At 36.4% G+C, this 17,526-nt stretch overlaps 1 protein-coding gene across 1 annotated transcript in view; it reads right to left on the bottom strand.

The window, feature by feature from the left end:
- The window catches only part of PROM1 (prominin 1), a 128,670-nt gene that overhangs the window by 26,994 nt on the left and 84,150 nt on the right, over positions 1-17,526 (bottom strand). Inside the window, 4 exon segments of the mRNA XM_072406878.1 lie at positions 285-388; positions 5,860-5,983; positions 10,188-10,340; positions 12,841-13,000. Coding sequence (XP_072262979.1) covers positions 285-388; positions 5,860-5,983; positions 10,188-10,340; positions 12,841-13,000 — 541 coding nt within the window.

Raw genomic sequence — 17,526 nt, 5'->3', positions numbered from 1 at the left:
TGACTCACTTTTTTTTGGCTTCTACTGCCGGGTAACAGACTATGTTAGGGCAGGGATCAGCAGCTTGCTTGTCCTTTGAAGTTACTTTCAGTTTCACTCTGCACTGCAGCCAGCATCGAGGAGTCACACAGAGCCACACAGTGGCAGGTATCGTTGGGTGTCTTATTTGCGGGGGGTGCTTTATTTTAATTGTTTGAGCAAAACTCGGGGGGTGGCTTATTTGATGGGGATGCCTTATCATCAGGGAAACACGGTATATAAATACTGTATAATAATAATAATACCTGTACACTTTTTCAAATGTAAGATTGACATTGGAATTGTGGTACAGGACACCAGACAAGTAGTTTTTCCATTGTGAGTTCAGCAGATAAGGGGTATCCAGAACCTGTGGAAAATGTAGAATTATGATCAGTACACAAAGCCAGTCATAAATCCCTACCAGCACACGTCAATAAGAAATGTATAATGTACCCAAACTGGGCTTGGATCTTGGACCCGTGTCTCCTGTGAGTCTGTAAATGTGGATCCATCAAAATTATCATGCTATAAAATAAATGTTAAGCTACAGTATATATAAATGAACACTTTTTTGTTTTTTTTTAAATTAAGTTTTTAGAATGGCGAATAGATAAAACCATTTTTTGCCAGATGTTCCCATCTGATGATATTTTCCTCTGATATTGAGGTACAATATGATATTATAAGAACTCTCTCATAAATTAATGGAATTTCAGTGTCTGAGAGTTGTCACACAAGAATTGGTGTCCCCATTAGAGTGTTTCTACTTCTTCATCTCTCACAGTGTCAATGTAATGACTTATTTTTTTAAACATTTCTATTTTTAGGGAGCTTTCATATTGCTGCTTTTTTCTTTGTTCATTGTGTTAATGTAAATATTGTACTGTCATTTGTAGACAATTTGTCCATCACCAAATTAGAAGCTTCCCCCATGAGTGCTATCGATTTTGAAGCCTGTAGGAGCATAATGGAATATCAATTACTATTCACTTAGATGGTTCTCTAAGTCCCTGCTGAACAATAACACATCTCATACAGAATTGCACTTTTAGTTAAACAAGCTGTAGCTTTTAAAATGACAAACAATAAATAGTACTTTTATTTAAACAACTGATAGCTACAAATTGTGCTTATATAATTACACATTAACAAAGCTCTCTGTGAATAGAGACTACCATGATTGAACCTGGATGACCCAGCAACCTGGAATGGATCAGATCCAGGATTGAAAATATTGGGTTTACCCATTATAGTATATCTTCTCCAGTCCTGGAGAGCTTTGAGAAATCGAGCCATTGTTCAGTGGTCCTAGGTAGCAGTATTATTCCAGATTATAGCAGATTGCATGTACCTACAGCCCAGCTATAGTACAATATTTTTTGTTTGTTGTGGTGCATGAACCTACTCATTTGAATGTTTTCCCAATGCAATACTTGGTAATGTGTTACATAACATGCAATAAGGTGTATGGTTATTGCAATGCACCAAGGCACACAGGTGAATGTCAGTTTGAGAGATTGATCAGTTGTGTCAGTTAAATTTCGGGACTCAAGCTAACTTTCTAAATGGTTATGGATACATGCGGTAAGCCTCATATTTAGAATATTTCAGTCCATTCTTTTTCCAAGTTATGCTTTTGCATCTAGGTTGTCAGGTGTGTAGATGCACTCAGGTGTTGATAAGATACATTTGTACATTTCTTGGCAGTACAGCAATATAAAATTCTTAATGTTTCAGCCCAAGGCAGATGTCCAAAAGAAACTTTTCTTTTCTTGGAATGTAATACCCCAAAACAGTAAAGGAAAACAAACAAAATAGCTTATAAAATCAGTTCAATTCTGGCTTCACTCCATTCGCTTTGTATCTGGGATATTCTCAAATGGTACAAGACAGTAGGATTAACGTGTATAAAGTATAAGAGGATTTTTTATGACTACTTTAGAATCAGAACTGCTGTATAGGTATTATTTAACTATTTCTAGGCTGTAATATTAAAACTATATAATTAGAATAACTAAAAGGTATCGTAATTTGTAACTTTTGGGCTGGCAGGGGCAGAGCAATATGAGTAGCCTACCATAATCGATATTGGTCCACATACAATGGCTGTAAATACCAATGTATACAGGACACAAGAACTGTAAGGACATGTACATATTTAAGGCCAGGCATAAGCTATTTCATAATACCCAACAGCCAACTAGTCCAGTCATAGTGTGCATTACAATGGAAAATGTATGTCTGGTAACCTAATAGAAAAAAAGTGTATTGCCATTCACTCTTCTCTCTAGTGAACAAAGTAAAATACTAAAAATAATAAAAAGTAAAATACTTTGCTCCTTTGTAGTTTTTCACAGTTAACCTGTAAAGGATGGTCCTACTATGTGTCTCCCACCTGCTTGGCTCTCTTACCAGGATATGGTGCAGAAAATCTAAATACATTTTCAGGTTGTTGTTTATAGTCACTTTTTATAGTTAGGAAATGTTTGTAGGATATCGAATTTCTACACGTTTGTGTTGGTGTTTTTGATTTTCTGGAATACCTTTGAATTACGGGCTGATATAGAGGTATCAGATTTTCTGCACTGTATTCACGGGATTGTATTTTCCCATGGCACTGTTTCTTGTTGGTCCTTGCTCTATTTTTGAAGGTAGAATATGGAGAGTGGCAATCTAGGATGTGTTTTTAAGTGGTTTTTGAGCAAATTCAGTAAAACTTTGAACTTTGTTTAAGTACATGTTTTATCTTTACATGTTTAGTGAGTTCTTTGATTAATTTATTAATCTATAGGTTTAAATACGTGGACACACTCTGCGTAACGCGTCAAAGAATTATAATTGTGATAACAAAAAGGAGGGAGTGCGTCTATAGTACCCTCTTCAGAAGCCTTGTACAATGTATGTCTTTCTGGTTTCAATGTATGTTTTTTTTTAATGAAAACGTTAATATGTTTGTGTTTGAAAACTAAATGACTTAAAAGACCCAAATATTGTTTTTTGTAACTCTTGTTTTTGGTCTAATAAAATTTGGATGTGCTATTTTGTATAAGTTTATTGTGCATGCAGCGATTTAACCATATAATACAAAATGTTTATTCCCAAAGTTCAGCTTTTATTACCTGATTGTTGATTAGACTTACTATATCTACTGTTAATTGAGCAATCACCACTGAGTTGGATTGAATTGGCTGAAGGCCAAAATTACGAGTCTACGTTACAGGAATTTTATGGAAAGTACCTTTTAAATTGTAACTATTGGACTAATAGATACTATTGTAATTTTTGAAATCTTATGCAAGTATAACTTAATAAAAACAAGTTAAACATTTCAAAATAATCAATAAAGGTTAGCATTACTCCATGCAGTTACGCATATTCTAATATCTATTGTAAGGGCTTAATGTCTGTGAATTTTTTGTGTATGTGCTCACAAGAACAGAGAAAACTCTAAAAATAATTTAAACCAGTGAATGATCCACACATTTTCAGGTTTTAGAAAACACACACAATGTAAGCACTTCTAGGGACAGATCTGAAATCCTATGTTGTAAAATATTTCTGTGTCTGTCTATTACTACTTACCCTATTTACTACTAAAGCCCTTACTACTTACCCACCAATCCATATCCCCTTTTATTATGTGCTGCTTCCCCCACCTCTTAGATTGTAAGCTCTTCTGGGCAGGGTCCTCTGCTCCTCCTATGTCGCTGTCTGTATCTGTCTGTCATTTGCAACCCTAAATAAGGCACTAAATAAATACTATTTACTATTATTATTATTTTTATTAATAATAAAAAAGTATAGCAAAAGTCCATTTTTTTTGTTTTAGAGTAGTTAGAACCTCTGTTGAGTTTAAACTTCTCCCTGTGTCCTTGCTGGGGGATTCGCCAATGGTCCTGCTGTCTATTGGATTTTTAAATAAGGAAAGAAATTATTCCATACTCTATCCCAATTTTAGCTTCAGATGTACTTTAGATGTATTATTAACTGAGCTGTTACATTATTTAAGTACCAAAGCCTGTGGGGAAATTGAGCCATTTGGTATTCATGTAAAATGAACAAGAATTTCAAATATATCATTTTTTACAGTGATAAACATTTACAGATGGTTGTTTTGGATTGCTATAATAATTCTTTTAAACCCTTTGGTGGTCCATTTGGTGGGGTAGTTTACTGCCATTCAAACCCTTTGGTGGGACAGTTTACTGCCTAATAAATTTTGAATGTAATGAAACAAAACCTATAGTTATTGTATATAAACAGATCATTTCTTTATAGTACAAAAATTCCAAGCTGGCCACTGGTGCCTGGAGCAGAGTGTCAGTGATTGACAGTTCTAGGTTTTCATACAGGTTGCAGCTTGAGAAGGTATGCACTACAACATGAGCTAAAAGGTGAAGTAAATGGGATTTCAGCCCAGAGCATCATTTTTGCATGGATTATATGCCGACATGCATAGTTCCCTGTAGATGTACTGCTCACATCACGTCAAAAACATTTTTACAATACCCCACTAATAATGGCTTTCTTTCTTCTTACTTGATTATAACAATGACAAGTCGAAGTTAAGTTGAGTAGACAAAATCAAATACAATATGCAAAAATTAATTGAATTTATACAAGTAAAGATCTAATATGTTATAGGGAGCATCTAGAAATGCTAACTGTGGCTAAATAGTACTATGTAATATGTACCAGTTGTTCTGAAATTCTCCTAAAAAGCTATCAAGGCACTTTCTTGTACCTAGGTGTACCTATAGCTGTACATGTACATTACCGCGTCTAGTAGTCTCACTAGATTAGGAGTGACAATTGGTGATGTATTGCTAGATCAATAAATAAATTATGTTGTTTTATTAATTGATTTTAAGGCAGGGGTCCCCAACCCTGGGTCTGCTTCAGGGGGGTGCACCGGCCAGAGCCGCGGACCATGTCTCCCGTACATATTGCAGGCTCAGGGAAGTGGGTGGGTTGTGACTCTGTACACAACCTACCTATTCTTCCATCAGGCTCAGAACTGCGATGGGAGAGTTGGTGGCTTTGGCATCATGACGTGACTCCGAGCAGATGTTTCTTCCCCTTTGAATGACACAAGGCTCCCTTCGCATGCTCAGTCCAGGGTTCATGAGATTAGTGGTCGGTGAGCTGGTTGGGGACCCCTGTATTAAGGTATTAGGTTGAATGACACTGGAGGCTCTCATTTTTTATTTCAGGGAATCTGACATTCTCTCAAACATTCCTTTCTTGTGGGAATCTTACAAATCTATGTGCTTTAATAGCAGTAATTGATTCCCACGAATGTTTGATTCCCTATTTGATAAACAGAGATCTAAGACTTAACACTGGAATTTTAAGACTTGTATTGGGATTCAAAGTGCTAGTGTCCAATTTTTGGACCAAGCTATTTTTATTTTAGACGTTTAATAGCATTTAACCAGCTAACACTTTGGTGATGAGTGCTTGATAGACCTGGGGGGTCTAAACTCAGTTAAGTAAATGTTTTTTTCACTCTTTTTAATTGTGTGTTATTTTACTGTTACTATTTTGTGTGACCTAAATCACTTATTTTATTTTTTTCCTTGTGGTTATTGCAATGAATTTGAGATGAAGAATGTGTGGAGATTTAAGATTATTACATTGTGAGATGTACAGCTATAGCATTATAGATATCACTATATTGTTCTCTTTGCTGGAGAAGGTCTGCAGTGCAAGAATTTTATTACTTCTTCCTAATTTATTATGTAGATGTGTGCTTTTTCTACCTCTCCTGCTGAACCCATAAACTTCTCACAGTATATCTGAGTGCGAAGTCAACATATTAATTAAAGTATTTGTTACCTTAAACAAAGACTTGTCCTGAAACGGCTCTCATACCAGTTTTTCTACATTTCCACCGGCCAGGAATGTAACCATTACAATGAGCATAAGAACCCAAGAGAAGATGAAGCTGAATCCAACACCACTGTGTAACAACAATTAAAATTGGTATTAAAAGTGAATAAGAGAGCAAAGGTTCAGTTCACAGTAATAACCAACCAGGATAAAGATATTTGCGAAATTTAGGGAGATGGTAAAATTAGAGGGCCTTATTCTCATGTGGAAAAACTTTAGGAATTTATCCTCATTTATAAAAGCTGGTACAAGGAGACCTTAAACAGCTACACAATTAGACTAGGAATTAGGTGTGTATATTTCACATTGAGATACGCAAAATAAATGCATACATTTATGGGGTAAACTTACAGCCAACACAAAGCTTTGCATTGCAATACTAATAAACTATACTTAAAACCAGTTTTGGATAGAAAAGGAAATTGTTAAAACCCAACAAATTGTAACCCGTGAATGTGTCTCCAGGACAAATAGCGGCTAAATCTCCCCAGTAGTGACACAGACCACAAAAGAAGCCTGATGGGTATTTTATTCCTTCTCAATTCCATTCAAAAGTAAAAAAATGTTTGAATATAGATATGCTTTAAAATGGATAGATACAAAGCCTAAGTTAAAGCTAGAGCACAGATCTTTTGGCAGAGACCATGGGGCACTACAATGTCGGTGTTCTCATTTTAACAAAAAATTAAACAAAAAAGGAAAGAAAAAATAAAGAAGAATCAAAAAGAGGTTCTAATGCTCCTGTATCTTAAATTCCTGGTGAAGTAAATGATATAGGAAGAACATATTTCACCTTACTTGGATATGAAAGTGAGAAATGATAAATAAACAAGGGAATCTGTAACTAATAATATGTTTTAGAATAAGATTGATGTAGAGGAGTTGAAAACGTTCACACAATAAATTGTGTGAAGATTTACTTCAGTTATCCAATGATGTAAAAGGAAATCCCAGTTTATGTTTTTTATCTGAACAGGATAGGAAATTTCAAATATATATTCACACAATTTTGAAATTTTCTCAATATTCTAAAAGTCATGTTTAATGCACCTGAAAAAAAAGGGCTTCCCAGGGATGGGAAACCTAAAGAAAGTCTCTATCACAAGAAGTAGTTTTTTGCAACATCTATCTATAACTTACGTAAACTGGGATCTGACTGTGCTACAACCCTACCCAATCTCCACCACTATGCCAAATGGATCCCTGTAAGTTACATAAAAAGCTCTAAATTCTATGAAACATTTCTTTACAGTAAGCTAGCAGTTTTGGATGGAGCACTGGTCACTGTGCCATGAAAAATTGTATACAAGAAAAGCATATCATATTATTAGATATGTCAAAATAATTGAATGTATATCCCATTAGCCCTGGATTTTCAAAGCCATATCATTTTTGTAAAGTTATCTATAAAAAACTGGTATTGTTTCTGCTGATATTTATTTGCACATTTTATCAGGGCTGTAAATTTATACCTTCACTTAGTTTGGAAACCATTACTGCTTTTGCCTGCAGCAGTTAAGTTATTTATTAGATACAGAGATGTCAGGCAGACTGAGACTTGCACACATGGTATGCACAGCAAGACGACCTGAATGGGACCGACATGTAGATTGTAGCTTTCTGTTTACAGATTCAGAAGGAACAGGTGGCAGTTGCACTAAAAATGACAAGTCAGTCACCATGCACATACTGTATATTAACTAGTATGTACCTTGGCATATTAAATTTGGCAGCTCACATACATACATGCTGGAATAAACTCTGCAGTGTAAATCTACCTATCTCCAATGTACAAAGAAACTGTGGCAAACCATGAATTATTTGGCTTATAAATAAAGCAAAATCCTTACTCCAGTCTGTCTGCTGAGACCCAGTAAATTCTCTATTGGAAGCCACCATCTTGCATTTCACACAGCATACAGAATGTGTAGCTAGGCTATCAATCAGTCTGTCCATCAGACACACCTCCATTATTTCTTCCTAGAGCATGCAGCAATCTTTAGTGAAAGATAATAATGATGTAGCTGCTGACTTTTGACAAAAAGTAAAAACATTTGCACATACATAACTGTGCTGTTTAGTGTTTTAGGGAGAGTTTTTGGCATAGCTGATGAAACACGTTACAAAACGCGACTTTTTTATGTGTTTGGAGAATGAAAAAGGTTAATTTTATGGAAGACTTTATGGTACCAGGAGAGTGTGATTTTGTGGTTTTGTACTTTGACAGGTTCTGCAGTGACAAAGGGTCCAAGTAGAAGTCACTGCTGCATTTCCTGAAACCACTATTTTCACCAGTAACTCTTTAGGGTACACAGCAATCTTCCTTGGTCGTAAAGTAAGGTCTGGAGCTGGGGAGGGGAAAATGAGTAGGCAAAGGGCCAGCATGACCGGGTGTAAGTGAAGTCAGGACAGAAAGGGCTTAAGAATAGGGAAGGGTGAGTCAGGTGGATAAGGAGAAAAAGTTGAGATTGGATAGTTTGAATTGTTAGGGGAGGGGTAGAAAAAGGAAATAAAGGAGGGTCGGACAATAGGAGAGAATTGCCCTCCCGCCTGCCCTTGGAATAAGTGTAGATGGAGGGAGTTTGGGCAAAGCAGAGGGTTTTTGAATTAAGGTTTGGTTGAGGTCCACGTTGGACATCAGTGGGCTTGTGAAGAAATAGCTAGGAGAGTCACCTTGGGTGTGGTATCTTATACCTATTATCTAAGGTAATGTTAGAAGTGGTTTTACTTTGGTTATGGTTGAAAAGGGGGCTGCTTGGAAAAAGGAGGTTGGGGGATGGCAGTTAGGATATGGAATGGTAGTTGGTTGGTAAAGAGGCAAACCTCCTAATTACCTAAGTCATTTAACTCCTGTACATGCGCACAAGTTAGTTTGCCCCCATAGTCTGGGCCTATTCACGGTGTATAGAGGCAGGCACTACACTGCATGGAGCATGTGTAATGGATTGTTAGGGACAAGCAGTTAGGGACATTGCATGTCTAATATGCCAAAAACCTTTACCTCCCAGTGACTTGTTTTTTAGGGGTTTAGTTTCACTTTTAGTTTGTGAATGAATTGATAATACTGCTAAAATTGTGAATAACTCCCCATTGGGCGGCATGAGAATTGCATTTGTGTAAAATGTAATACATAGCATTTCTACTGGAACTGTAACTGGTTATGATGTACATAAACTATGCAAGGCTCATTCCAAACTATTGCAATTGTGATGACCGGTATGCAAGGTATAGTGCAGTAATATGCATGGTATTTGTGTTGTGCACTGGGGTACCAAATAAAATTAATTGCACTAGGGCAACACATCTACACTTACTGGCACATGCCAACACAATGCCATTGCCTTCCTAAAAAAGTCAGGAACAGCTTTTATTATGATGGGATTACCAGCCTATTGAAAGTGGGTTAATGTGTGTTACTGCAGAAAAACAGGGCCAACCTGGTCTAAAGAAATTTTTCAACCAGTGACTAATCCGCAAACCAATTCACCTGCTATACAGTATGCCAAATACACAGTGTTTAACTTCATCACAGTAACTTTCTTGTTTATTAATCTTTAGAGACATAGAGAAAGGTTACATTCTGGTATATTATTGGAAATGAAGTTCAAAATGCGTAAGTGATGTTATAAATTGTGTAATTTATATACTGCTTTCAGATACATTAGGTGGGTAACAACTGCTCTGTAAAGGCTGTGTAGAGGTTATGGTGAAGATTATTTGTATTATAATTGCTGTGCAGAAGCAAAGTAACTCATGAAAGTTCACCGACATATTGACATTAGTCTGTTCCTACTCATGATATAAGCACATTTATGTTGTATACTTTTTGCTGAGTCTACAACACACACTGTGGAGTAAATTCCTTTAATGAAAAGGTTTGAAATGCATTCTTAGCATATTTAGACAACAGTTATGTCTTTTCATTTAGGGTACCCATAACTCATGTTAAACTGACATTGCCACTTTCTTTTACTATTATATAACTTACTGCAGGAACATAAACTATGACGTAGTTATAAAAAAACTTAAGGTAACATAATTTGGGCAGTTTTATTTTTTTTTAAAGTAACATACTCTGATAATGTTGGTTATTTTTTATCTGTTTTAAGTAATAAATAACCAGGTAAAAAAGGTCATGCATTTTCACAATAAAATATTAACCTTTCTTCTTTCCCAACTCAGAAAGGCAAGGGTAATTTTCTAATATTAAAATAAATTCCTAAACTTGGAATAGTTCAGCTACTGTAAACCACTGATTGTACAAAAATACTCACGCCATAAGGAAGTTGCCCCCAGTATTTGAGACGCAGCCTCTAGTAGTTGGAGACGCATGCTGGTCATAACCACAAGAGCCACATAGCAGACCGAGGAAATAGAAGATTACAATGAGTGTGACCATGCAGCAGAGAACGAGAGAGCCCAACCACCTGAAAGTGAAGGACATTGTCAGACAACTTTTATTTGCAACAAAAAGATCACAATCACTTCCTTTAAAGCATTTATTATTAGTTCATCATAAGTTCATCACAATGTAACTTTCCAACAAGTCCATAAATGTTTGCTCAAACAACAGTAGACTATGAAGAGGTGGAAGAGGGACCAAATTAACAGTTACCACAGTCATAAGCTAATAAAATTGTGCACTGCAAAGTTAATTTGTGTTAGGGGCAATGGTGGGCAACTTACTAGATATAAGGGGCCTCAGCAGTAACCTCTGGCATCCCCACAGGGCTACACATATTATTCTGTATATGTAGTGATGCCGGAGGTTGTCAGAGATGGTCGGACACTGGTGACCTGCTACAAGTGTAACTGGGGGATTGGGATATGCTGATGGGATAATGCTAGAGCCTAGATATATGTTACATAAGACTGCAATGAGCTCACAGTCATTACTATACTTTTTTAAATAAGTGCTCAACCTAATGATAGCAGGAGCCCCCAGACCACTCTACTGATGCCAGGTAGTCACAGTTTAGGCAGCCAGGGTTTGGGGGTTGTACTGGATGAAAAAGCACGATGCTTTACTGTAATTTGGCCTAAAGTTATCACTGCTTATCTCTAACCTATTAGAAAATAATTTCATGTTTCTTTAATAATATATCAACAAGTTTAAAAATGTAACTGTTGTCTGTAAACTATAAACACATTATCTGCAATGAATGAGTCATTGTATTCGGATAGGTACAAAAGTCATACACGTGGTAGCTGGAATGTCATTACTGTCACTGGTCACACCACCTTAATGTCATTAGACCACGTCCAGAATACAGACTGTACCCAGAACAAAGTATATGGCCACTTTGTAAGTTAGATAAACAGTACACTACACATCACAAGACTGCATTCATCAATACCAGGAAATTGCATTTAAATAAAAGAAGAATGCATACCCGTTTCTTTTGCAGACAAAGCACCTACAATAAAGAAACCTGAAGCTCATTCTTGTTTCATGTATTGCTGATATGGAACAGTTTCATGTTTTCAAAAGGTTTGACAGGAAACCTTTGCTGCCAGGATTTCAGCAATTTTCTGCATGCTTGGTAGCATTTAGTGGACATTTAATGCAGACTTGTCACTGAGAGGTTATGCAAACTACCGCTGCTGGCCTGGTTCTAAAATATACTCCTTGCCTGGTTAGTGTTCAGGTCCTTTTGGTCCATGCTGACCCCAATACTTTATGCAGTTTCTGCAAGTGACTCTATAGCAATTGGAACTGATTTTTTAAACGACCTGTGATTCCAAATTTTATTTGCCGTTCCTACGGCAATTTCATTTACCTTTGTGAATGTAGCAAAACAGTAGTTTGCAAAAAATGTGCAAAGAAATCTAAAACCATGATTTTTGCCTGCACATCATTGGATTTTTAATATAAGCAGAGTTTTACCTCATTCTCTAAGCAAAGTGAAACATCCCTTTCAAATAAATCATTTTATTTTGCTATGATAACAGCCTATATTAGTTTAGTAAATCAACCCCTGTGTACTATGATATAATTCAGGCATTTTACAAGTCATTTACAGTCTCTTCAGTCAAACTAACAGGAATTTTAAGCATTTGTGAATTTATTTGAATATGTATGCCTCAATGTGGAACATTTATGAAATCACAAATACAGTAACGAAATATTAAAGTTTCAGGAATGTAATGCAGATCTCTATCAGGCACGGGCAAAGATTTTGGATAAAGGGAATACAAATAAATACAATATTGTAGAAAAAAAATTTAGGGGCTAACATAGTCTTAGTCACTAACAAATACCATGACTTATATACTTTATAACAGTCATTTCCATAAATTTTCAAATTTGCAAATAGTCCTAGGTCGTCTAGCTCTATTATTAGGGGATGTTATTGCAGATGTCTTCTTTTTAAAGTTACTGATTAATATTAACTCGTTTTTAAGTAATGTCCCTACCTCAGTCATATGTCATTAACACAGTCTAAGGTCAATCTTTGGGGGGAAGACAATAATTCTAACTGCAAGTTTTGGGAAAACGTGAGTACCCAGAGGAAACCCACGCAAACACAGGGAGAATCCTACAAACTTCATGCAGAGCCCTGGCCGAGATTTGAACGTGGGACTTAGTGATGCAAAGACCAGAATGCTAACCCCTGAGCCATCATGTTGTTACTTCTCTGGCCATCATTCTCAATTTGTGCCTTTAATGCTGTTTGATTTGCTGACCCTGGACAAATATATAAGATATCTTATATATAAAATATAAGAATTTCGGACACTTTTCTAATACTCATTTATAGCAAGTTTTTTCTTGAGTAGTAGCTCCAAATAAAAGAAGTCAGACATAGACAGACATTTTCAGGTCTGTAATGGCAGCCCCCATATTTTTCTAACCAAGTGACCTTAAGATGATATACTTTACAACCTACTTATGATCTAGCAACAGATTTGCAGAAATGGTGATACCTGTAAAAGTCGTACTGTTCAACCACAGGATAGTACTCCCGAACAAACATCTCACTTTGTGATAGGTATGATGTCAAGTTGGACATGACATGAACAATAGGGATCATTTTTGAAAAGTTTGTGATGTTTACTCCAATGGAATCCAAGATGTTTTTTACATCTAGAAATAAAAATATATATACACAATTACTCTCTAATATAGTTTTAATAGCAAATGGCAAACTGGACAGATAACAACACTATTTCCCATGAGACTTTGACTAAGAATTATGGGTAATGAAAACACTTATCAAACGAGACCAATGTGTGAAAACCAACGAGGATCGCAATGACCTACAACAGTTGTCAAGAAACCAGATTTCTAGTCAGTCAAGTGATTGTTGATTAGTTGCTGTAGGTTAATGCACATTATCGCATTTCAATTTGCAACTTCTTTTAAAGTTTATTAGTACTTAGGCAGCAGCCTTTTAGGAACCTATTAAACCCTATTTCTAGCCATAGCTTCATTTTTTAGTGTATGTTTTATTCTGTCTGTGACTGTACTGGAAGGATTTCCCACATTTTGTATTCCTGTGACGATAACAGAGAGATCCACTAGGACAGGACAGTACAGTCAGAAATGTAATGCCTAATGAGGTTTTATTCTTTAGTCCCCAGACTACTAAAAATGATTTATGATTTTGCAGTTTTTTTACCCAATTGGACAGATTTTCCATATTTTCCTGACCCTTTAATCCACCCTTTTTCAACCCTATTATGAAAGAGAAACTCCTAAAAAAGAAATTCAGATAACTTCTACTAAAAACAATTCGTCAGGTCAAAGTAAAAAAAGCCCCTTACATTGGTGGTCAGAAGGAATGCAAGTATTACAATCAAGTGATCAAAAGGCCACTATTATAGACTATGAAAAGTATAACTGTGTCCTGCTGATGGCTTTTCCAAGTTGTATTGAAGCTGTGCAGACACCAACAAATGGAAAACAATCATCTATAGTTCAAGAAACACAGTATCCTTTGGAAGAACTAGGGTTCCATGGATCCATGTGCCCAGGAAAGGAAGTGCAGACATTTACAAACCTTCCAACTCTTTGCTGGGCTTTAAAGGATAAGGCTTTGTACACACGTCAGAAGATTGTCACTCGATACGAACGATCAGGCTCATCTCATACGGGAATCTGCAGTGTGCATGAACGTCCGCAATGGAAGTGAAGAGAGCACAGCAGGGTGCTTCTTGCTCGTTCTCCACCCTTCCATCTCCATACAACAGAAAACCACTGTATGTACAGCGCTCGCTTGTTCATCTTTCAGTCTTTTGTCGCTGGAAAGGATCATGAAAAATCGTTTCCAATGACAATAATTAAGTGTGTGTACGGAGCCTAGAACCAATACAAACTGATAATATAAAATGTAGGGGGTAAAGCATCCAAACCCAGCTTTATATCTGCAAATGTCAGCTCTGGATCAATTGGCCTTAAAATACTTCACACAATTCAATAAAATGATCTCATAAGAGAAGAAGAACAAATCACAGAATGAAACATAAACACCACAACACGCACATAACAAACTCAAATGATGTTCAATGAATGTTTAAGCATACAGTCAGAGTTTTCTTTAACTTCACGAGTGACTATTTCATAAAACTTTCTTTTTCTATTAGTTTTGACTTCAGGTTTTTGGAATTTGAGGCATTTTACTTTTGCCCCTGGGACCTAGTTCCAAGTATTATTAGTCATATTCCATTTGTGATGTTGAGACTTGAAAGAGACTTGTTTCGTAAGAAATAGCTGTGTTTGATAATTTAAACTTTGACCCAGATCTATGTAAGATAGTGTGCACAGTAAATTCAGTAAATACAGAAGCACATATCAAAATATTACAAAATTGTATGTATTTACACCATTTAATAGTAGTATATGAAACAATAAAGGGTCTCCACAACAGATTCAAAAAGTGGTTGGGAGGGGCTATGATTTATTATGAATGCTGCAGCCAGACTCATCCATCCTTCCCTCCGCTCCTTTTCCGCTGCATCTCTTTGTAGTTCTCTCCATTGGCTTCCATTTCACCTTAGAATCAAATTTAAGCTCCTGTGCTTTGCCTTCAAATCCCTACACAGTTATTGTCCCACTTACATTTCTGACATGGTTAAAAAATACTCCCCCTGCCGCTCTCTCCGCTCCTCCAATGACCTACTAATGACTTCCTCACTCATAACCTCATCACACGCACGGTTACAAGACTTCTCTTGAGCTGCTCCAACTCTCTGGAATGGTCTTCCTCGTCCTATTCGGCTTGCTTCTACTTTCTGCTCATTTAAAAGAGCGCTCAAAACCCATTTTTTCAAACTTGCCTATCCGTCTTCTTCTGTCAATTGAAACCACCACTACTTCCCACCACTACATATCTCACATCCTTTGTGTGTGAAATTCCCCCACCTACTAGATTGTAAGATCTTCGGGGCAGGGTCCTCTCCTCCTGTATCACTGTCTGTATTAGTCTGTCATTTGCAATACCTATTTATTGTACAGCGCTGCGTAATATGTTGGCGCTATATAAATCCTGTTTATTAATAATAATAATAATATTAAAATCAAAGCAACAGGATGCTAATGAGCAAAATTCCAACTCAAATTGACCAATTTTTGACCTACAATGTAACAAAAAAATTAGATGTACTTCAGTTTAAAAGAGTGGATGTTTTAACGTAGTGTAATTCCACTACTATCCACCATTCAGATATCAAAGCTGCAGATGAACACAACATTCATTTCAGCTTGTAAGCACATACCACAATGCACTGTTTGGAAAAGCTGATCAGTGCATACATTTCTGGGGCTGTTTTAGCCATAATAACAGTAATAGAAATTAAAGAAAGCTCTGACTGTAGGTTATGAGGAACACGCTGACTCCGCTGGAACGGTATCACCTTGGAGAACTTACAAGGAATAGCTGAGATAGGTCCAAAGAGATTTTGTTAGTAATGAAAAATAAAACACGGAATTAGTATTTTTCTCTGCAATTTCATAGAAAGATTTCAGAAATACCTCTCATTTCAAATAGACAACCTACATCTTGGAGTAGGTGGTGGTGGGACTCTCCCTATGATAAAGGACATTCAGAAGGACCTGAGCTAGTACCATGGTTGAAAACTCCTAACTACATTGGAGCTGTAGATTAAATTTATAAATAATCCTAAACCTGAAAATTGATTATATATATATTTGACTTTTAATTTACACTTTTATATTGAATACAATAACAGATATATGGGCTAAGCATGTAAAAATGCCACTGAGAGGAGGGGCTGTGCCCTTCTCTGACCTGTTCTGCCATATGTGTCTACCCGGGGTAACTCTATATGAAATTACATGCACACAGGTAACCTATAGGTCTCTGGGAATCCTTTCTCATGTAATATATGCCTATTTGTAAAACCAACTGTATTGTTAAAGATCCATCAATATAAAATATATATTCATTGCAGAAAAAACACAAACTATTAACGTTCCCTTAGATCTCCCTACTTTACCTTTCTTACATACTATATTGCTGTTATATTTTCAGGGTCATGAGAGTGTTAACAATGAAAATACAAATTCTTGTTGTTATAATGAATACACATTTACCTTTTGCATTGAACAAAGGTCTCTATTGTAAACACAGTTAAAGCCAGATATGAAGGACACATTATATTGCAGCTCTTATGTTCACTATTACATCTTCCATATTATCTTTTGTAAGCACATTTTTATAAACTTGGACTTAATGTTGTATCAACCTCCTGCAGTTCCTGTAAAGAAGAGCTTTGACTAGCTAAGGAGGAAGCAGCACAAGGATTGGTACAGTTGGGCTGCAGTGCTTATGTTCTAACATGGTGATATTTGCTGCTTTTTGCTGCTTCATTTTGCTTCATTTCATTTTCATTTTGCTGATCCATTTGCTGCTTTTTGGACAGCTAAAACATCTCTCATATATGCATTTCAACTGTGAATTTAGTTGTGCATAGATTTCAGTTTTTACAAACAATCTAATGCATATATAAGTGCATATTTTCTAACTTTTTGACTTCCTCTTATATCTATAGGTTTTTCTTTCACTTTCTATCCCAACCATGTAACCCATGAAGTAAAAAAAAACACACAAAAAAATCGTCCCTCGCTGCCACCTCTGATCAATGAAACATCCCAGAACTAAACCATGAATGCTGTTATTTTCTTTTACCACCACCAATTAGTGGGGAGGGAACGTATATTTAATGGCTTGATATACAACTTGAAATAGTGGCTTTTGGCAGGGAGCGCAGAAACTACTCAATATGAGCTTCACAACATTGAGCAGATTATTAGTTTTGATAACTGATACAAAGTGCTAAATTCTGTTATTATAAGTCCATTCAATTAGCTTCTGGTAAACCTCACATGAATTCTGCCTAAAGCTGCGTACACACTTCCAAATTTTTATCGTTGGAAATGAACGACGAACGACCGATGGGCCAAAAATCGTTCGTAAAAAAAGTAACCAACGACGCCAACGAACGAGGATAGTCGTTGGAAATGAACGACCGGACCGGCAGATCGGATTGGACGACGATCGTTGACCATCTATCGTGTGTACGGTCGTTCAGTGATCGTGCATGGTCTGAGCATGCGCGATGAACGAACGTTCGCTCAATACATACTGTATT

This window comes from Pyxicephalus adspersus, chromosome 3, assembly GCF_032062135.1.
Source record: "Pyxicephalus adspersus chromosome 3, UCB_Pads_2.0, whole genome shotgun sequence".
NCBI classification, from domain to species: Eukaryota; Metazoa; Chordata; class Amphibia; order Anura; family Pyxicephalidae; genus Pyxicephalus; species Pyxicephalus adspersus.
Note: the sequence above shows the minus strand (reverse complement) of the source record. Positions and strands in the feature narration are given on the sequence as shown.